General features: G+C 40.9%; 1 protein-coding gene across 1 annotated transcript in view; it reads left to right on the top strand.

Annotated features, from left to right (window-relative positions):
• LOC121960829 (phospholipid phosphatase-related protein type 5-like) overlaps positions 1-23,489 on the top strand; it is a 165,536-nt gene that overhangs the window by 88,262 nt on the left and 53,785 nt on the right. Inside the window, exon 3 of the mRNA XM_042510702.1 lies at positions 11,444-11,576. Coding sequence (XP_042366636.1) covers positions 11,444-11,576 — 133 coding nt within the window. The remainder of the gene's footprint in view (positions 1-11,443; positions 11,577-23,489) is intronic.

Genomic DNA, 23,489 nt, shown 5'->3' with positions numbered 1-23,489 from the left:
TCTGGGTGTGTAGCCAGGTGGAAACATTCAGACCGGGCAAGGTCAGGAGGTGTTTGGTACAAATCCCGGCTGGGGGAACCTGTAAATTAAAGATTAATCCCGCAGTGCACTGAGTGTGAAATCAGTCAAGTGCTGAAAAGACAGCTCTGGGCTGAAGACACAGGGGCATTGAGCGTCCTGGAGACGAGCAGCCACAATAGTGATTATCATGTCCTATTGTGGGCCTCTGGTCATGGCAGCTTATTGAGAACACATTTAGCTTTAGCCAGTAGTGCCGATCCAGCCCTGCAGTCTGACCACGGCTGCATCACCGCTGTGTTGCTCTGTTCTTGCCGAGAGCTGTTAGGAAGTGTCTGCTGACACAACGATCCCGAGGTTATCAACTCCCTCCATGTGCTGCAAATAAACGCTGCCGAGCCCTTTATTTTCAAGGTTTGGTTAATCCACCACAGCCGCCATTTGACAAGTAAAAGCACTGTGTTCACTGCTTCATCAAGTTCAACACACTCATGCACACACTTCTTTTGTTTATTTGATAGGGACAATGCAAATTAACATAAACTTTAGCCTGTTGCAGACAAGCTGTAGTAACTGATATTTCACACACAGAGATTGTAGCTATTTCTAGTTTCAAACTCCTGTTCCTAGTTAGGCCTTTAGTAAAGAGAAAGAAAAGAAAAAAAGAAGACATCAAGGTACATACATACAAAAGTGTGCACACATTAATAGTATGTAAAAAGAAGACAAAAGGGTAAATGTTTACACAGAGATTACATAATATTACAACATGCAGTTACAAAAAAAAAAGCAGTTACTGGTTAACAGCTCGTATGCACTAACACACAGATATTTCATACACAGCCCTGCAAAGCTGGCAGCCTGGCAACAGGCACTTAAGTAAAGTTAGCAGCAGCTTAGCCAGACATACCAACAGTCATGTTTTCGTGGACAATGAACAGTGTTGATTAGAAATGTCTGATTGCCCAAAAACCAGGTAAGCCTTTGTGTGAAGGTGTGATAGGTGTTACCGATTATCTTAATCTCAGAACCCATGGGTAATCAGTCTGACAGTAATAAGCATATGAGGGCAATGGACCATATTTTGGGGCTTCAGTTGCAGATATTAAGGCCAAAAATTTCTCTCCCATGTACGAGTCATTTGGACAAATCTCTATAAAGTGAAAGACACGTGAATATAGTTAATTGACAATAAATAAATAAAAGGCTTATAAAAAATTAAATTGTCATCAATCACCATGGTTTGCAACATTATTGGTCAATAATACTTGGACTGAACAGACTACTGGGATACTCTTTTTTCTTGACACATTTCAATTTCCCAACAAACAAACTATTTAAAGGGATTTCATAATAGATTTGAATGTATTAAGCTGTTATAGGATAATTGGGAATTCAGATTCCATGAGATGCAATTAAACACATCTCTAGTTTTAAATGCAAATTCTAGACCTACATTTTGTCTGGACAAAGCTCACCTTGCAAAGTTTACTTTTAGTAAATGGTCTGCACTTGTATAGAACTTTTCTCGTCTTATGACCACTCAAAGCGCTTTTACACCACGTCATATTCACCCATTCACGCATAGGTGGCCGAGGCTACTGTACAAGGTGCCACACCTACTACTCAGTAACCATTCTTGTGCACTCCCACTCCGATGGTAATAATATAGGGATTTGGGTTTCAGTATTTCGTCCAAGAATACTTCGATACATTGACTGGACGAGTTGGGGATCAAACCACCAATCTTCTGATTGAAGGACGACCTGCTCTATCTCTGAGCCACAGCTGCTCCTTCCTTCCTCTTGCTAATAAAGCACAGAGCAACCAGTTTGGGAGACGTATGAACATTCTACTGACATCAAGGAAAGACATCTGGGTGTAAAAGTACAGATTCTTTTGCACTTTCCTCCTGGTGTTTTGTGAAGCCACCAGTGTCTACAGTTGTAGCTGTTTTGTAGCTTAAAGGCTTGGTTTAATGTGGCCGCTCACCGCAGCTCAGATCTTTAAAGGTCTTCTTAACCTGCAGTGAAACCTGAAACCCACCAGACCGAGAGGAAACATGCTTCTTAGCTTGGAAAGGTCACGCCAGCAGAAATCAGCATGACAAAACCACCTTTACTTGAATCTATGGTACTAAACTTTGAAACCGGCTGCAAAATATTGAGATATCTGCAGTTTATTATGAGAGGAGATATGAACACCAGTATTGCTTCAGTGTGATATGGATCACACAGCATTCATGTGCAGATCAGACCATAATGTAGAGAAGAGAGCGGGGTTTTACAAAGCCTCAGCCCCTGAATCGATTTTCTTACATCTAGTTTTTCATATGCAAAGACCTTGACAAGCATGTCCTCTCTCACACAATGTCATATCCAAACTATTCATCACTATTTTTTTTCTTTAACTTTGGTTTTCAAAGCAGTTACAAAGATATGATTTGTTTTATTTACAATTGCTCTCTCTTAAACTTTAACTTGTACTTCAGCTGCTTTTACCTGTTTCATACTAATTGACAATTTAGTTAAAGAAATGTTTTTTTCCACTTCAGCTGAAATTGCTCTTCCTCTACAGACATTTGAATAGCTTTCATCTCTTATTCAACTGCTTTTAGTCATCAAACATCAACAGACATTTCACTTGACTCAGAGTTAGAGCTGGTTGTCCTCTAAATTGGAAGGTTGGCGGTTCAATTTTTGGCTCTATTACTTCTACATATCTTTCCATAGCAAATTTACTGCCTTAATGTTCTTAATGCTATACATAGAACCTTCAAATCGTATGGCCAGGATGCTCAACTATTGTATGATATGCCTCTGGGTGATAATACAATGGGATGGCACCAGTTTGAAATGCTGCTTGACAACGATTAAACTAAGGTGGAAAGTCCCTGCAAGGTTGGTGGAATGATGGTGATGAGCCCAACAAACACAGGACTTTAAGCGGGATGCTCGTTTGTTGTTTGTCTTAGGGTGACTGTGGCTCAGAAGTAGGGTTAGTCATCCTCTGATCATAGGGTTGGTGGTTCAATACCCAGCTCTTCCAGTCAACATTTCAAAGTATCCTTGGGCAAGTCACTGAACCCTCATGGCTGTTCCATCAGTGTGCGAGTACGTGTGAATGGTTAAAAACTGAGTAGCAGGTGGCACCTTTTACAGTAGCCTCAGCCACCAGTGTGTGAATGTATGTGTGTGAATGGGTGAATATGACTGATAGTGTGAAAGTGTTTTGAGCGGTCACAATAACTCGTGTCACAATAAAGTGCTATATTAGTGCAGGTCCATTTACTCTGACATGAATGCCGCTGTCACAATGAACCACCTGCTGAGCACTGTTCAAACTGAAAAACACTATCTGTATTCAACAGCCAAATCTGATTCAACTAAGTTTGGTGCAGCCCTGTCAACAGTCAGGGGCCATGGTTCATAACAGAGTTTAAATTTAATAAAACTGGCTTTAGTTGTTGAAGATGGACCTCAAACCTTTGTTGTTCTTTTTCCGTTAAGTTTTTCCACTTAACTTCTTACAGTGACCTTGAGGTCATGCAGACCGTCCCTTGATTAGTATAATCTAAGATAAGATGAGTTAAAATAGGATAATCCCTTATTAGTCCCACAACGGGGATAATTGGCATTATTACAGCAGCAAAGGGATATCAAAGCAAGGTATGTACAAGCCCAGTGATGGCAGAGTCCAAGTTTCAGCTGAGTTGGGTCACATCTGGCCCACATCTGGAATGCAGCAAAGGGCCAAGGCTGAAATCAAACCTGCAGCTGCTGCGGCGAGGACACAACCTCTGTACACGGGGCGCCTGCTCTAGCCACTGATCCACCGGACGCCCTAGCCATTTTATTTTTGACAATGGCTTAATGATGCCAGTGTCAGCAGAAAGAATTAGGCCAGTTTATCTGGCCCAATTGCTGCCCGTTATTCATGTATATATACTGTATGTATATATATATACACCAATTGCACATTGTGATAAATTGCACGTCATGATAGTAAAATTAGATGGTAAAAGTAAAAAGATGCAGAATGAACATCCATGTTCTTGCCTCAGAGATCAAAAGTCTCTATGAGTGAGAGTTGCAGTCACCACCAGGTGTGCTTCGCCCTGCCCCCCTCCCATGTGCACTCAGACACACCTGGTGGAGATTAGCACTCTGCTGGGTGCACTTTTCTACTTCTTTTTGCATGTCTGTAATGTTTCCTTTTTGTTCTTTTCCTTTTATGTAACCTTGTTTCAATTTATCCAAGGCACATCAAAGTGTGACATAAATGCAGATGTTATTATTAAGTGATGTTATTTCATCACTGTTGGAGCAGCAGCAGCTCAGCCGTTGATGTAGACGCAGATTCCTCGGGCTGCAGTGTAGCTGTCCACACAATCAGCTCCCACCTCTGTTATAATGATTTGTTCATTCAGAGCTGCTTTGCTCTTTTGCCCTGCTGCCTCAGTCCTGCCCCGTCCAGGCATGATGGAGAAATGAGATGGATAAACAAATTGGCCTCCACTCTGGCCGTTCCTCATCACTTTATAGATTTTCATTTTGAAATCAGGTTGTCTGCAGGCCTGCTGTGTTAAGTGCAAATAGTTCTCTTGCTTTTGGTATTCCAAAGAGTTTCTCTTCTTTTTTTTTTATCCTGCACTGCTCTCAGCATGTCTTTAAGCCCTCTTTTTTTTATATAGGTAATGCATTATTCAGTCAGATTTAGTCCATATCAGGGCATCCTGTGGTTGTGGGATTCCCAGATAAAGTAAGTTACAGTCTGATACTGTCCCTAGAGGAATTATTGAATATCACGTCTTTTTATCAAAAGGTTCACTTTGCAGAAATACAGGAGAAAGTTCTTTGCAACTTGTTATGTGCATTCATCTTATCACTGTTTTAGATTTAACCTTTATGAAAACCAAAATAAGGCACTGCAGATATCTGAAGCAGAGCTTTGATGGGGTCTAAAACATCAGGCGCAACCATAAATTAACCTGCATAGTTTCCTTCCAAACCAGAACCAAGCCTTTCTCATCGTCGGTGATAAGAAAAAAAAGATGCTGCACCTTGTGTATCGTCCACAGAATGGAACTGCATGCCAACATTTACAGACAAAAAGAACAGGCTGGAGTGAGAGTCACGTAAGAGATGTAGTGCTGCTGATGCATACTGGAATGATGCTTCGCCACAGTATTTCTCCTCGAAATTCACTTTGTGCTGTGTAAAAGTCTTAGGCCAAATTAAACTTTGTTATGATAGAAAGATTATGATGATCATACATATTAATTTCTCAGTAGTCCCTTTACTAAAATACAACTAGAACATACAGGACAAATGTAGACAGTATTAAAACAGCATATATTTAAGAAAAGAACAACTTCAACTGGCTAAAGTTGCAAAAGTAAAGTCTGACCTCCCTTTTTCCACTGAGCAGGTCTTCAACTATCATGGCCCGACAATATGAGATTTAAAATTCTAATCTTGTAGTGCATTTACAACATGTTGCATTAAAATGCAACATGTCCAAAGCTCAGTATTGATTGTTTGAGCTACCTTTTGTTATGTGTGTACAATTTCATGTTTCACACTTAATATTGGCTTTAGTCTGAAGATATTCACTTTTTTGGTGTTTTAATGCATTTTACATTTTCTCTGTATTCTGTGTTTCTCAATAAAGAGACTGAAAAATAAATATATATGTGTATCCTTATTATGACTTTGTTAAAAAAAAATTAATCTATGGTGGCCTAAGACTTTTGTACAGTACTGTATATTTTACACCTTTTGCATATGTCATGCAATAAAAACATAACAATTAAAAATGAAATTAAAACAATTATTAAGGGGTGACACAAAGGTGGAACAGGAAGGAACAGTTCTACTGATACCATTCACAAGTTTTCATAGTGTGAATGCAAAAATAACCATGCTAATGTTTACAAAACTCAACCAGGCTGAACCAGGCTGCTTGGTGGAAACAAGGCTATAGAAACCCAAATTTCCACTTGTAACTGTAAATGTATGCAGGGATTGGCGAAGTGTGATGTTAACCCTGGATTTCCACCAGATCCGTGTGCGGTCCGGCTCCACTCCATCACGGCAGACGGAGAAAATAGATTACACTATAGTCTATGTGTAAATTTCCACTGGCTCTGTTGAGTTGTTGATTGACTCTGTCTCAGCTGATCAGATACGCAAGCCTCCTATTTTTGACGGACACCAGATCACTTCACATAAATGTAGCCAAATTTCACACAGAACAGACAGGAAATTGGACAGTGATACGACATTAAAACATGCTGTTAATTGTCAGAATAAAACACTCTGTGTTTACGTCTGATCGTATCTCACTTTACTACATCAATAACATGTCAAAATGAGCAGATCCAGGCCTGGAGTCAACAGGTCAGAGGTTTTTTGGGTTCATTACCAGCACCATGGGGAAGAGAAGTTAATTATGGAGGTGGAAAACCACAAAATTATTTATGACACCACACATCCTTTTATAAAGACAACCACAGGGAGGAAATGGCGAGGAGCAACTCACTCTCAGTTATGAGAGTGAATCGACATTAAGATAATTAATCCACAGGGTGAATGGAGTTACTACCTTTTTTTCTGTACTCGTATATGTAGCAGAGGCGTGATTCTGTAAGTACCGCAAGAACTTCTTGGTCTCACCACTCCGCTGATCCAGCAGTGCTGCGCTGTGCCAGACTCAAAACGCAACCAGTGGGGATTGATGAATGACGGAGCACGAAGCAAAACTGCAGCGGAGCCGTAACGCAACGCACATGCAACCGGTGGAAATCCGCCATAAAATGGAGCTCAGTCATGTAACAAAAGCATAGATATCTTGTTGACCTAATCCAAGATTTTGAATGACATTTAGTCAAGGTGCTTTGTGGAAAGTCACATACACACCGGCCTGTAATGACATAACTATGCTACAGAGTGCTTGAGCAACACTTCATTGGTGACTCAGGTATAACGTAGTCAGTCATGCATCATGTTTTTGCTCATAGTGTAAACACAGTATCTCTTTTCAATTTCTTCTGTTCTTTCAAAAAACTGTTGTTGGCGTTAGTGTCTGACATGGGGCAGGTTCGACAGAGCAAGCTGTGCTGCTCAGTGTGGCTCTGTCTTTGAGTGTGCGCAGCGGTCCAGAGCGATGTGGCATGGTGATGATGATCACTGCTCTCCACTGCAGGTTGCGCACACCTCTCCCACTGCTGGGGAAGCAGAGGCAAACACTGCCAACCAAGTCGCCTTGCAGCCCCACTCTCTTTCTTTTTCTGTTGTTTTCCTCTCAGTCCAATGCATCTCTTGCCAATTATGCACAAGAACTGCCAGTTCCATGCATCTCCTAAGCAGTTCACTGGAGTGCATGTGCAGGATGTGAGCAAATGACCCCCTAACCCAGGATTTCCACCGTTTGCATGTGCGTTGAGGTACGGCTCTGCTGCGGTTTTGTGCCATGCTCCGTCATCCGTCACCTCCCACCAGTTGCGGTTTGAGTGCGGCATGGTGCAGCATTGCCAGATCAGCTGGAGTGGTGAGACCGAGGAATTCCTGCGGTAATTACAGAATTACACGCATAATATCAGAACAGAAAGGGAAGTAATAACTACGTTCACTCCTATAACTCCCGATAAAAGGATACTTTTGTGGTTTTTCATCTTCATAAGTAGCTTCTCTTCTATCATGTTGTCGGTAGTGACCTCAGAAAACCTTTGACCTGTTGACTCCAGGCCTGGATCCACTCATCCCTGTCTGACTTCCTCTGCTTGGTGGTTAATGCAGTTGAATTTAAAGAGCTCCGGCGTCCGGTAAAAATAGGAGCCTTGTGTATCTGATCTGCAAGCGTCCGGACTGCCGGAGCTGGGAAGGAGTCAATCCGCAATGCAGCAGAGCCAGTGGAAGTCAACACATAGACTAGAGTGTAATCTGTTTGCACCATCTGCTGTGACGGAGCGAAGCCGGTCTGAACACAGAACTGCTGGAAATAAGAGGTAATTGTCATGTTTTTTCTGTTTAAATCAAATTCTCGACTTATCCATTACTGTAGTTATGATGGGTTGAACACAACATAGCCCAGACACTTTTCATGTTGTTAAACAGAAAATAAAGTTTGTATTTAAAAAGTAAATATTGAGAAATTACAGCCAGGCTCAGCCTGAGCTCAGCAGGTTTGGTTGGACCCATTCGAGCCGAGCAGATAATCAAAGCTACATTCTGAAGTAAAATATAAACTGCCTTGTCAAAAACAGCCAGAGTCCAGACCCTCAATGATTTCACTGATTCTGATTGCTTTATTGTTTTTTTTACTCTCAGTTGGAAAAACAGTTGAGCCAATCAGAGCGTTGTCGGCAGGATTAAAAGCTTCATGTAGGGATTTTTTTTAAAGTCTACCTTACATCACAATCAGATGTCCCTATTTTACACTCAATGATTATGAAACATATTACCATTTTTACAGAAAAAAAATTAAACCAAATCACAATAATCAAGGGCAATTAATGCAATAATTATTAAATAATAGCTTCTTGCAGTAATTAGTAGGGCAAATAACAAACGTTGAAATAGAAATTTGCTGAACCTGCACTTGGTTTGAAAAGGCAGATATCCCTGCAAACTACAAGTTATACTGTAACTCATTTACACATTTCAAATGCCATACACCACATCACCATGGAAACAATATCATTTATGACATACAAATGATTAAAATATAGACTGCAGTACAATTGATGTCACAATTACACACAGTATATCTGCTGGCTCGATTTTGTGCAGTTAGCACCAGACTTGTAAAATAACTTCAGAACCCCCCTGCTTACCTATATACAAGATGTACAATTAACATTTTAACAGTTTCTGCTGCAACATATTGCTAACAATGGGGCTTAGATAATTCCATCGGCCATAATCAGAAAACCAGTCTTATTGGTGCGTTTAGTCAGGTTTCATGGCGAGAGGAGAAATGATCCATGTAGAGAGGAGTAAAAATCCGTAAGTGAGGACTTGAAGCAAAGGGAACTTTTAAAGCAAAGGGAAACTATCCTTGTAGCGAGGTGCAGTGTAGTTGAGTGCGAGCATGCGGTATGGAGAAAAAGCAGAGTACAGTATTGGGAAAAGGCATAAGTGCATTTAAAAGTGTGAGTAAAGTATTGAGAGTATGCAGGAAGGATGCTGTATGCTCGGATTAAAATATTGTTCTCTCGAATTAAAATAATTTACTCTCAAGAAAAATGTGTGTTTGATTTAAAAAACTGCACTCTCGAATGAAAATGCTGTTCTCTCCATCCAAATACAGTATAAGCTTGTTGATTTTTGACAGGAAAATAAGTCCATAGCCTGTAACCAGGGCAATGGCTGTGCTTTTTGTATTCTGATATGTATGTAGTGTTTTGTGCGGCTGTGTTTTGTATAAGAGTGTGTGCTCTGTCCTGAGGATTTCTGTCTCGCTGGCTGTAGTTGTGGGTTGGGCCTGAGGAGTGTTGCCATCCATCATTTTAAAAAAAACGCTCAGGTTTTTAGCAGTTCAGTCACCGAATTGTTCTGTTCTTAGCACCCAAATCTTCTGTTCTTGTGAGACTGCTTCTGGGGATATCTGTGGGAATTTAGTACCTACAGTAATCTACTTTTTGTTCCTAGATAGCTCTGAAGCTGTCGTGATAAGCTGCCATTTTCTTTTGTACCCTTTTCTCTGTTTTTTGTATCCTTTATCTCGTTTAGGCTTAGCCGACACTTTTGGACAGATAAAATCTTTTGCTGATTGTTTTGGCCTAGGTTCACCCTGAGTTTTATTGCTTCAGGTTATTTTCACTTAACATCACTGTAATAATAAATTATTTTTTTCTTAAACTACAGTCAGTCATCCAACTTTGGTTTGAGGGCTGCAGTGGGAGCTGTCTTTATAAAACTTAAAAGTCCCTTTCCCCTGAACAGCACAGGTAGATCCAGGTGCAGCTGTGATGAGTGACTGATATTGTTCAGGTTAAATTCTATGAAGGGTTTTTTTTGTTTTTGGTATTTGAAACAATCTTTATTTAGTCATTACCAGCATTATTCTAATGTACAATATTAAGATTAGGCAGGTAGCACTGTTTCCTGCCTGAGAACGCTGCCACACTGGCAGCGTTCTCAAGTAACGCCACCCATGCGTGTTGCATGTGGACGCAGTCAGTACCATCCAGCCATCTGCTGCTGTATGATGACAATACCTCTGGTTCTGTCTGAGCGCATTCTTATCTGACACCATCCAGCTGCATTTGGGTTGGACCCTGAAAGTGGCTTTTGGCGTCACAATTGGGCGCTGAAAGCACTGACATAGTGGTGCTTTTCGACAAGTTTGAAGTGATTGTGGTATCTGAACAGCTTACTTGACAAAATGCCACAAGTTTAAAATTTTAAATGTGGTTTAAGACTTGAAAGACAACAGCTGTTTCCTTTTGTAACTTCAAAGCAACACTTTTGTAAAACAGGGACACACTTTTCATTTATGTAAAATGCACAAACATTTGATGGGGGGCTGCTGGTTGTAAATATTACAGGTAGTTACTGTGATGAGGCAAAGATGAGGTGTGAGGTTGGCGGCTGGTGTGGATAGAGCCGCTTGGTCTGCTGTCAGGACTGCGGCTCTGATTAAACTGAAAGAGTTTGATCTGAAGGCAGCTAGCGTGGCAGGAAACGTACTGCTGCTGGTTGTCATTGTGTCTGAGGTCACTGGAGGCTGTAGTGTGATGAGGGACAGTCGCTGGTGTAATGTGGCTGGCATGCTGCGGAGCTGTTGGCAGCGAAGTGCAGCAGCTGTCACATATTGACGTTGCGCTGATTTTGGTAAAACAGATTTACACAAATACAAAGCAGAAGGTTTAAAAGCTCATGCGGAAACTAATTCTTCAGGAGTGTAAAATTGCTTATGCGTATTTTGCAGGATTTTCTGTAAACATAAACTGCTAGCGTGGGTTACATCATGCAGGGATGCACCAAACAAACAAATGAATAAAAAACTGTACAACTCTGGTCTATTTTCACTCAAAATAATTCAGGTTTTTGTGGTTATTGGTCATCCCAGCAGCAAACATCATCATTTGTTTACAAGTTTTAGATTTATTCTTCAAAGAAATATATTGTAAAACACAAATAAAATCAATGTTTCATCTAAAATATGTCAGCCTACGTTCACACACACCTCTGCTCCTTCTCTCACAGCACTGTGAGCTTACCTCCTCTCTCCCATATGTTTCTGTGTGTTCCACAGCTGTGTGTGTGCAGATGGAGCCCTGTGAGAAAACACACAAACACACAGGCTCCTGGCTGTGTGACAGAGTGGAAGAAAATGGCGCTGTAAGTGCGACTCAGATCTCCTGTCACTCAGCTCATCTCAGTCCTCTCTCTGCGTCTCTGTTTCTGGTGTTTTCCAGATCACAATCACAGAGACGGTGCTGTTCCTGGTCCAGTACACGTCCAAAGAGTTTGACCGCTCAGAGAAAACAGTGGCCACCGGGGACTGCTGTTACCTTAATCCGCTGGTGCGCAGGACCTTCCGCTTCCTGGGTGAGTGTCGGGCTCATGTCTAATTTTTAATTACTGCAAACCCTAACAGCATTTTTACCACTCTGTGTTTTCAGATGTGCAGTTGAATTTCACTGAAGCATTTTTGTGAGCGGCTGAACGGGATGTGGAATGTTTTTCTGTGATTATCAGATGGGTTTAATCCCACAGTCTAGGCAGCAGGAGCCGTTTACACGGCAACGCACTGTGCATGAAACGTGAAACTTTTGTTGCAGTTTAGCCTTTTGTTCTCACAAAACAGTGTTTTAGGGGCCTGAAAAATGCAAACTTTTGAAACCTAATTACAGAGTTTAAGCTTTTAAAATGCCACCCCTTCTGTCACTGTGCAAACGGCCAATGCGCGGATCGTGTGAGAGCAGTGACGTCACAGCGGCACTTCACAGGCACATGGTGTTCTTCTATGGTGCATCATAACAAAGTCACACTGCAAGCTACTGGCCTGGCAGGCATATCACAGCTTTTTTGGCTGTTTACGTGGATCCGTGTACACAATTATCATTGTGTTATCATGTTATCATATAAACAGACTTTTTTTTTTACAAACATATAGGAAAGACTTTTTTAGGGATGGCTGTTCTCATCTAAACTTTATAGCTGCTAGATACATTAAAAACACCAATGACATTGACACAAAGACAGATTAAACTAAAGACCATTTTGTGGAGGAAATCTCTTGCTAGATGGTGTTAAGTGCTCCTGTTTATTACAGGGTTTATACAAGGTGCTTTAGGTGCTTGAAGCACTTGAATTAAACACTCACAAATTTAAGTTCTGGGACACCTTAAAAGTCAGACTTTTTTTTAACCCTTTAACACTTGGATCAACATCAGTTTTCTTGTGCTGTATTCAGGCAACTTATACTAGCATTTAAAACTTGTAAAACCTGAGAAAGGAAGGAATGAGCTCAAAATTTTTATCGGAAGGATTATAAGATTTTATCAAAAATTGGGGGAAAAATGTCCTGAAAACTATATTTATATATTTAAAAATGTCCTGAAAACTATATTTATATATTTTTTAAAATATTATATATATATATGTACCTATTTTTTTTCCTGTTTATAGGTATATTTGTATTGTGACTTTTTACAAATTTATTGTAAATTTTAGGGTCCATTTCTTGTTAAGTTGCTTGTCACCTTCTTTCCTTAAATAAGTACTTGTATATAATTTAGAGGATGACAGAATCAAATCAAATTAAGTCAAATCAAATTTTATTTATAGAGCACTTTTCATACATTTAATGTAGCACAAAGTGCTTCACAAGTTAGAAACATAAAACAACATCTAAACATATAACTCCGCCCCCCTTCCCAGGCCCTTATTTTATGAAATGTGTTGGACACACTGATTTTTGTGAAGAAAACAATGGAGGAGAAAACTGTTTCATCCTTGAAAATAAAAATGAGTGCTTGGAAAAGTACTTGAATGTCCTTGAGTTTGACTTGCCCCTGTCTGTATGAGCACCGTCATAAGGAGTGCTTTTGGAACATTCTTTTTATAGCAATCAATTATCATTGGCCTCTAAAGGCCCAGAGTTTACTCTGGGCACAGATGGAGCAGCAGAACACCACACACAATGAATGTGAAACTTAACCCCTGGGTGCAACAATACTGCTGCTGCTGAACACACTCATGTCTGCTGGCCAGCGGAGGACATTGCTCCTGCAGGAGGTTCATGTTGGCTGTCTGCAGCACAGACACAGCATGCACTGTCAGCCATATTAAGTTTGGATGTAAGATCCTCCACCAGGACCCTGAGGGCATCCTCCTCCCTGGAGCACACACTCTGCATAGCTACCTCACATGTCCCACACAGGCACGGATCAAACAACCTGTTTATTAGGAAGCTGCAAACCTGTAGCACAAAGGGCCTCCTGCAAGAGCCACACACAAACACACACACACACACACACACACACACACATACACAAACACACATTTCTTCTTAAGTGGCATGAAAGAGGGAAAGAAGTGTCACATTCATCAGTTTTCTCATTCGCAGAATTTCCTCATAGAACTAAAGCAAAGTGACTGTCACGTTCTCTCGACTGCCTCTCGTTTTAGCCACAGAGCGCTTTATTCCCTTGTCATCTCTGTCACAGTTCAGCTCCAGCATGTCACAGCGTTGACAGCTGTAGTAATATTTTCACTTTTATTCATGTCCCCTAATGTCACCATTGACACCGCTGAATGTGATGTGTTCATCTACAGCTTTCTAAAAGCCCAGCTTCAAGCTCTACACTGTTTAATTCTTCTTTTTACTCTTGGTAACATTTCTGTGAATGAAACCTGACAACAAATGAAGTACCACAGGTAGATTTATATATTAAAAAAAAGCATGCCATTGATTAGCCATTGCTGAATGAAACATGGAAGTAGGCCTGGGTGGTTTGTAATATTCCATCTTGAAACAGTACTGACTATATATGTGCAGCTGTCGCCCCCCACCAGCAAGTGCACTTCTTGCTTTCAGCTTTTCAGACTAAGAAATACACGATACAAACCAACAATATATGTATGGCTGCTTTTGTTAGTAATCTAGTCAGTAAGTCCACTTTTCCAATAATCAGCAGCTCCAGCTCTCTGGCATTGCTGTCTGCCGGCGTGGGGTGGGGGTCGGGAGTCAGGCGTCAGGCTCTTAGTCAATAATTTAGTCTATATGATGATCTCAAAAATCGCTATTCTCTCACTGAATCTGCGAACTGCTAACTAATTTAGCCAAACATTTTCTTTTTCTTCCCTTATGTCATGTTTAACTGATGCGTTTAAAAGGCATCTGGATATTGTGAACATAAAAGAGCACAATACAAATTAAAATTGTAATTTCTAATAATGACAAGCAATATTTATGTGCATTCCTTGTTTACATGAGCACTACCAGTGGTCAGGAGCAGGTGGAGATTTTGTCCATACCTACCTAGAGATCGAAGATACTAAAATATTGATGAATGCCTCACTTAAAGTTCCTTCTGAAAACAGTTTACACACATATGTACTCTGCTGTTTCATGAATAAGGCCAAATGACTTTAAAAGAAAATGGACACCTTTACTTGTGACGGTATGAAAAACATACCTTCAGGATTTCCACATACCGTGGTACCAGGGCTGGACATTAAAAACGCACCCACCCGCCAAATGCAGGTAGATGTCACCAAAGACAGGTAACAGAGGCACTGTGATTTGCCACTTTGATGTTTGGCATTGTTTAATATATATTTTTAATTGTAGTCTTCTCTACAGGCATCTGAATATAAACACATTGCAATGTGACACTATGACACTACAACTCCCTTGGGTACTGCCTGCACAGACTGTTTGCTCATCAATAGTCCATTCGTGAAGGAGCTCCTCTCTTGTTGCTGTGCGACACATTTTTCCGGCGGTTATTGGGCACGAGTAAAAGTTTAAATATATTTTTAACTCTTCCGTTCAAGGGGTGGAGTGGCACCGCTTGTCAATGTCAATTTTGGCCACGCCTACACAGCCCGCTCCACAGGCACTCCCAGCTGTTTTTGGAGCAGGTCTGGCAGGATGCGTCTCGTTGTGATCGTCCCTTAATGTCTGCACTTGCACGCCAGTGGCCGACGACACTGGAAACGTCTGGTCTCAAGCCAGCTTTCATGAGGCAGAGAGAGAGGCAAAGAAGGGGTGATTTTGATGATAAGACCTGTGAGGACATTTAATCTGCCTCTCTGAAGTTATCTCAAAAACAAAACTGTGGCTAGTGGAGATGCTGAGTAGTTTTGGAAAACCACTACACACAGAGTCTGGTAAGCAAAAAAGTTAATGTCAGGCCCTGCCTGGTACTCTGATCATACCATAACACTGCCCAAGCCTGCTTGTAATATATATTATAAAAAAAAGAGGTTAAGACAGATAAGAATATGAAAATGTTCTTGTGTGAGGCACAATAATATGACCTGAATGTCCTTTGATTTCTTTTACTTGTACTCTTTATTTTCTGCCTCATTTATGGCAATATTATCAAGCACAAAATCATGTGTGCACTATTGTATCTGCCCTGTAAGCATGCACACAGACATACCTGTTCAGTGCAAATTCTGCTTCAAGATGCATACGGAAACACAGGAAAATGCCAGGAGATAAACTTTGACATTTTCCAGGTAAAACGCACATTTTCTCCCATGCCCATGCACACACATCGTTCTGCAGTCCTACAGTAAAAGTGCATACAGACTTGCCAACATGCAAGAATTCTTACAGGTATAAGAGTCAAACACTAAATAATCGGCTAGACCACTTTCTGATGAAACACACACACACACTCAGGCTGTCTGTCAGACACACACATTGCAGCACAGCATTGGCCTCTCCTTGTCCCCTCTCTTGCTTAAGTGAGAGCAGGAGATAAGGCTGCAGAAGAGGATTATTACCTAGATCCCTGAGGGGGAATCTACTTGGTTGGCTGGCTTTACCCTCGCATTTACACACCCAGCATGCCATTCACGCTGCTCGTTCATGTTAACAGGCCTCGTATTCCAGGCTAAAGCTCCTTTCATTCCCGAGAGACTCGTTTGAATTGGTTATCATATATTATCCACTGGTACAGTGTTGTATCTGAATGAGGCTTATGTCTTAGTGTTAATTGATGTCAGTTTTAAAGAGTGCTGCGTGATGACTTTTCCTTAAAGTTGTCCTCTCCCTGCAAAGCAGAGGAAGGAAGATTAACTGCTTCAGTTTCCTCTGTATCTTTGGCTTTCATCAGAGGCACAGTTGAATCACAGTGTCCCTACTAGAGGAAACTTTCATTGAAGAAATATGTGCTTATCTAGTCTGGCTTTGGTTGGCATCATGCTGCAGGGGTACCTCACAGCTTTGGCACTTCTGTGTGGAGTTTGCATGTTCTCTCAGTGTTAGTGCGTGTTCTCCAGTTTCTCCCAAAGACATGCAGGTTAGTTATATGATGTCTTTAAATACCTGTGTATGTGAATGTGACCATTAATCGTTGTCTGTTTCTTTGCCCTTTGACTTTGGAACGCCCTGCCTGAGGAAATTAGGCTTGCAGAATCAGTGACTTCTTTTAATAATTAAAAAACAAAAAAATTCTAGAGTTGCTTTGAATTACGTTGTCTTTGAATTCCCTGTAACTTTTTTTATTTTTTTATTTTTTTATTTCCTTATATTTGTGGTTTTATTGCTTTTGTAGATATTAGTGTATTTGTTTGTGTTATTTTATATTGACATTTTATGTTCTGCATCTTACATTATATATGAATAAATATTGTAACAGTAAAAATAATAATAAATAAATAAATGTTGTTGTTGTTATGTTTTAGCCATGTGATAGTCTGGTGGCCTGTTAGGGGTTTTCCCTGCCTCTCAGCCCATGTCAGCTGGGATCAGCTTCAGTCCTCCATGCGACCCTTAAGAGGATAAGCGGTTACAGATAATAGATGGATCCTGTCAAACAAATATAGGACATTCACCCAGGAGGTCGTTGAGGTTGACTTCTTAACACTTGAACTCTGCCAGGTCTGCCAGGGCCTGCATTGGTGTTTTTGCTTAGTATGATGTCAGTTCATGGGTTTCAAATGCTTCATATCTCTAAAATCTGACCAGCATAAGCTAAGAGGTTATGTAAGTCAATAAATCATAATAATTGATCAAATTATCTAAATTGCTTCATTAAAAACAAAACAATGCAACTTAATCAGACTTTATAGAATAAAAAAACAAAACATACTGATGCAGAAGCCTTACTTTTCTGATGCAAAAAGAATGAATAAGTGCTCCAGCTTTCATGGATCTTGTTTTAGATCTGTTTAAACAGGGTCATGCTAACAAGGTGTCTGTTTATTTATTAACAATGTAGCCTAGTACGCTAGTATGTGTAGCTTGCTACACTAGTGACAAATTCAATATGTCATATGTGACATTTTTTATGTTAGTGACAAAAGTAGTCATTTAATGCCAAACCATGACATTTTTTCTAAACCAAGGGAATGCAGATTTATTGTATGGCACATTTCACACCGAAAAGCAACCCAAAGTGCTTTACAGATTAGTCATTATAGCTCATTAGAGCTCACTATCAAAGCATGCCTCAAAGGTCTGTTCCAATAATAATTTCAATTCAATTTTGATTTTATCTATAAATCACCTTTAAACGTGAGGCTCTATTCACTGTGAGCTAGAAACAAACTCAAACAGCTCTCCAGTTCATATATTGCAAAGATTTCCAAGTTGCACTCCTGCTCCGTGGTTGTAAAATGTGACTAAATTGTCGTGATCAGCTCAGCAGATAGAAATACACAACCTGCTCACACTACCACCACCACCACTCATTAAGTAAGACTGTTACTGCAGTGACGTTAAACAGGGTGATTTACCTATGTTAGCTCTCCAGTTCATATAATGGTATGGTGTTTCATGGTAGCAAAATGTGACAAAATAGTCCCAGTTTGGGGCTCTGCAAAAGCCCTGTTTTTTTTGTGTGTGTATGTCTATAAGAAGCAGAGAGTTTTAGGAGAGCAGGTGAACTGAAACACTGATGCAAGTCTAATGCCGGGGGCTTCATAAAAGCATGTGACAATTTACACTCAGTGTTTGCAGTATAATCATTTTATATATCCCACATAACAATTGATAACCTGTGTGATCATCTTGTTTTTAATTTGGTGAGTAAAACACTATCAAGCGATACAGTACAGTAATTACAGTAATAAGACTCAAGATACATTGAAACATTTGTTTTGTTTTTTTTGTATTACAAGTTTTTGCAAATGTTATGTTTCAATATGCAAATGAGTGATCATCTGAGTAAATATGAAAATCTTAACTAAAATAAACACCTTAATGTGCATTTTGGATATTTTCTTTGCTAGACTGACATCTTATCAAAGTAAAATGGGTAATAATCTCAAAATACTGGTGACATACTGCACATTTCTTCATGAGAGAGGCTGTACTGCATTCAATGTTTAAGAGATGGAGGCAGTTGTGTTTGAATTATGGGGAAAGGTGCAGAAAAGTGCCTCTGTTCTTTAATTTAATGCTCGCGGTTCAGTGAAGAAAACAGCATAAGAGGTGCAGCATTTGTTTCCCTTTACCAGCAGCAGTTAATGGGTCTGTGGTAAGCTGTCAGTGCTGCTTTACAGCAACATTAGCAGCAGCAGTTATGCCAAATTAAAAAGTGCAATTTAACATACACAATCTGGAAATTCCATTACAGTGTGTCTGCCTGCGTGTTTTACAGTGCATTTTATACATGGCTATTGATAAACACAGTTGGCAGACTTGTTGGCACAGTGAGAGAGCTCTAATGAATGAATCCGTCGGGGACTCGGCTGTGCTGGGTTGAACAGTTCAGTCTCCTTGTGCTGCTGAGTTCCTGTGTGAAGCAGAATGCTTTTGCCTATCAGCTTCTTGCTGAGCCTTGGAGTCAACGGCCTCCTGAGTTGATTTGACTTATACGTGGAGGGATTTGTGTTGGAGGGATCACAAGGCATTAGGTTTTAGATCTGGAGGATCTACAGTAGCTGGAGGTATTAATTGGGAACCTGTGGGGCTAATCTCTTCAAGTTGGCAGAAAGTTGTGCAGTAAGGATTTTACAGCTATGCCGTTACAGCGCCATCCAGAGGACAGGAGAGTGTAAAAAGGGGTGGGGAGTGGGCGAGTCAGGTAGTAAAAGTGGGGGCTGTAGACAGCTTGTCTCTCTGTGGTGTTGTAGGTGGTGTACCATGTCAAGATGCCATACATACACCGTGCGCTTCACGGATGAGGGGCGTAAGGGTGAGATGGGATCCTGACCCCGGACAGTTTCAGCACATCAGGTGTGAGAGAGACACTGTGTGCCATGGACCTTCAGTGTTAGGTAAGAGAGAGCCTGGGTACCTTCGACTGCTTGACAGCTATTGTGACTCAGTCAATAAACCCATTAATAACCACTGGGTAAAATGATCATTCCTGTCACTGTGTGTGACAGGTGCAGCAGCTATCACAAACACTGAAATGGCATTCGTCTTAAAAAAATAATAAATAAATTAAAAAAAAAATAGCCAAACATTTGGGTGACAGACATATCATTCTTCAGGTTGACTTTCTGTAGTGATCTCAGGAAGAAGTTGTTTTGCCTTCGTTACTTCTTTCCTTTGGTATTTGCAGTCTACAAATCATCCACTGAAATGAAGACCTCAAAGACCTTAAAACTTGACACTCTCTCCCCTGCTCCTTCATTGATGAGGAGTGGTAAGTGTCCACCTCCACATATTCTAAAGTCAGCGATGAGCTCTTTGGTCTTACCAGTATTTAGAGATAAGCTGATTATCTGAGCCAGGATACCAGGCACAGTGCGTCCTCTCTGTTGGCAAACATTTGTCATGAGACCAGCCTTATCAATGTTATACCATCCAGGTATATGACAGTAGTGTTTGAATTGTAGGATGGGGCTCAGTCATAGGTGGAAAGGGAACATAGGAGGTTAGGATGAAGTTCGTAGGGACACCAGTGCTCAGAGTGGAGAAGTAATGTGTTCTCATTGTGACTGAGGATGGTTGGTCAGATTCAGGTGCAGATATGTTGGTCGAGGCCTAAGTGCTGGAGCGTGGAAACTGAATTGATGGGGATTATCGAATTAAAGAGTTACTAAACTCACAATTTTGGCTTGATTGCCTCTTCCGTAGGACATGGCCAATCACCCCATGGTGTTGCCCTTGATCCACAGCACCTTCCTGCTCCCTGCACACACAGAGTAGTTTAGTGAAAGGGTTGTGACGGAGCAGCAACACATGGATCGGTTGGTGATAAAATCACCTGTAACCAGAATCAGCCAAAAACAAAATTTAGTTGCCATAGCAGGTTTCAACCTTTAGTGGGCAGTCACTATGCATATTTATACACACTATCTATAATTATAATAGAGACAATAAATAAATGAATGAATGAATGAATGAATGAATAACTATACACACAACTAATTGCTAATGGACATATGGATAATGATTAGACATATGGCCAGGTGACGGGTTGCAATTGAGCAGAGGGGGAAACCAACTCTCTAACAGACCAATTCTTTGGAGCTCTCAGGCTTTTTCACTATAGGGAATGGCCAAGGGTGTCTCTCTCTTTTGCTCTTTCTTGTTCTCTCAGCAGGCAGCAGTATGATGAGGTCTTCTCTCACCCCCTTCTGGCTGGGTGTGATGGATTTCAGTGGCAGGGTTTGTCAGATCTTTGTTAAATTTAGAGTTCATTGCAGGCCTGCCTTTTGAAGTAGAGATCACAAACACTGGCGCAGACTCGGCAGGTTTCTTTAAGCCTTTCTTTCAAGTTTGGCTGCTTGACAGTCTTCAGCATTTCCATCATGTTCTGGATCCAGCTGAGCTCTGGGTTAGCAAGAGATGAAGCAAGAGAGCTAACAGAAGATCATTGAGGGTCTGCAATGGGGCTGCATGATTCCAATGGTGCAGAACTTTACACGACCAACCTCTGAACTCCTTCGGCCTGATTCTTTTCTTTGCTACCAAATTCCTCCACCCTGAAAGTCTGGCCTTCCCGCTGCTAAAGGGTATCTACACCCATAATGCTTTGAGGTGGAACATGTGTTCAGAAAGAAATATGTCCGCAAGTAAGGGGTGGCCGCAGCTCTACCTTGTTTTTGATAACTGACAAATAATAGTATATACCCTTGGCTAAACTTCTAGCTTCCCTATTTCAAAGACAAACAGCAGCACACAGCTATTCTCTCACACTTTAAGATGCATCTGGGACTCTTTTCAATGCAGTGGATGAGACAGTCTCACAAGGGAAGTGGACCAAAGTCTTTTTCAGCTTGGATTGTCCTGACTTCCATAACATGTTTGACGCAATATCTAATAGCCAGAGGGTGTTTCCAGAACAAAGGAACACAATGATGAAGAATGGATAAAGATCTGTACTCACCACAGATGCATTTAGTGTGAAAGTCACAGTGAAGATGACACACCACATCCAAGCAGATGGGGAGGCAGATGGGGAAAATGAACAGCTGATTTTTGTATGTCACATCACAGCCCATCTCAGACCGAGACCAGGCTTTGCTCTGTTTGCTTTCATGAGAAGTTCATTCTTTTTACTCACACGACCTATCCTAACACTCAGCTGCTATGGATGTGCTACTCAAGATAATTTGATAACTTTATCAGTTAATTCATTGGATCACGCCGGTGATAGCCGAGGCTGGAGGCATTAGAATCTGATTAGAATTTGAATCTATGAGAATCATAATTAGAATTTGGTGGTCAAAGGTTAAGGTCACTGTGAATTTGTCTGTCTCATTCTTGTGAAGGCAATATCTAAGAACACCTTGAAGGAGTTTTATTTATTTATTTATTGAATTTGGCACATACCTTCGAATGGACTCAAGGATAAACTGATTAGATTTTAGTGGTCATTGGTCAAAGGTCAAGGTCAATTCAGTCTTGCACCGGTCTCATTCTTGTAAGCATAATTTGTCAAGAGCAGTTTGAGAGAAATTCTTTAAATTTGAAACAAACTTTTTGATTGGACTTAAGGATGCATTGATTCTGGTGTTCAGAGGTCAAGGTCATAGAGACTTCACGTGCGTCTCATTCTTGTGAGAGCGCAAACTGTAAGCTGTAAATGCAACTTGACTGGTTGCACAGAGGCATAGAAACATGGCAGTTATTCTAGTTTATAGTCAAAAACATTTGGAATGGGATTTTTGTTTGAGAATTATTTGTAGTTTTTATTTCATTTTAAATATGCCAGCTACTATAACTTAATGTTGAGTGATAAAGCAGCATCATCATTAGTGAGAAGCTCTGCTGTGTTTTACAGCTGTCATGCAGCAGCTGAATATTTTCAGCCTAGCTGCTTCCACATCCTCTCTTTGCTGCTTTTCTTGCCGCTCTTTGCTAATGTCAGAGTGTGCCAGTGCTCACATGTGACACGTTCCATGTGTGTACTGGGACTGCGTGCCTGTATTTGTGTGTGTGTGTGTGTGTGTGTGTGTGCCCAAATGTGTGTATTCATGCACATCATGTACTGCATGTTTGCGCATGCTTGTTGCCAGCATTTACATCTGCCGGAGAACAGCACAGCATCATGTGAGCCCCGGCCATCTCTCCACTCCACAGCCCTCCCCTCACACTCTGGCCTGCCATTGCTTTGCATAATGACTCACAGGGCCGAGCTGTTTGGGAAAGATTAAATTTAGAACACAGCCGAGGGTCGTGGTGCTCACTCACACTCAACGTCAGCGTTGTTTTTACCTTCATGCGTTTTAAGGCATTGCTTGTTGAACTTTAAATTTGGGAAGTTCATGCACAGCCCCGTTTCAGTGACATTATGTAAGAGTCCACAGAACATTAACGTTTAAAAAATAGTGAGGCAACACTCTGGGAACATAACATACTGTTATTTTACTCTAGTACTATCTATCTATCTATCTAGCAGTTTTGATGTACATTTTTTTGGTGGAGTTATTCTGTTATCAACATCATGTGAGGCCTCACACCTCTCAGAGCACAGATAGACTCTAACATTCTAAGGTGGCAATTTATTAAGTATTCTGTGCTTGATACTTATGATCACACACACACACACACACACACACACACACACACACACACACACACTACTGAGGCTCAGGCTAAGCCCCAATGCTCCTGAAAGTTTGGACAGTGGACTGTTGGCTGTTAGGACGAGGACACCAAAGCATCACATTCATCTCAATTCTTGATTTATGTGATTGACTGGAGGCCCGTGTTAATATGTGCAGCAATCTGTGACTCATAGCAGCTAATCTTACCCAGAGCTGTCCTCCATGACCAACCCTGAGCAGTAGCACAGAACTGCCCTGCTGCTCTCTCTCTCTCTCTACCTCTCAGCATTAACATTTTATAATCTATGTCACACTCCTCTGTCAGAACGA

This window comes from Plectropomus leopardus, chromosome 21 (genome assembly GCF_008729295.1).
Source record: "Plectropomus leopardus isolate mb chromosome 21, YSFRI_Pleo_2.0, whole genome shotgun sequence".
NCBI lineage: Eukaryota > Metazoa > Chordata > Actinopteri > Perciformes > Serranidae > Plectropomus > Plectropomus leopardus.
Note: the sequence above shows the minus strand (reverse complement) of the source record. Positions and strands in the feature narration are given on the sequence as shown.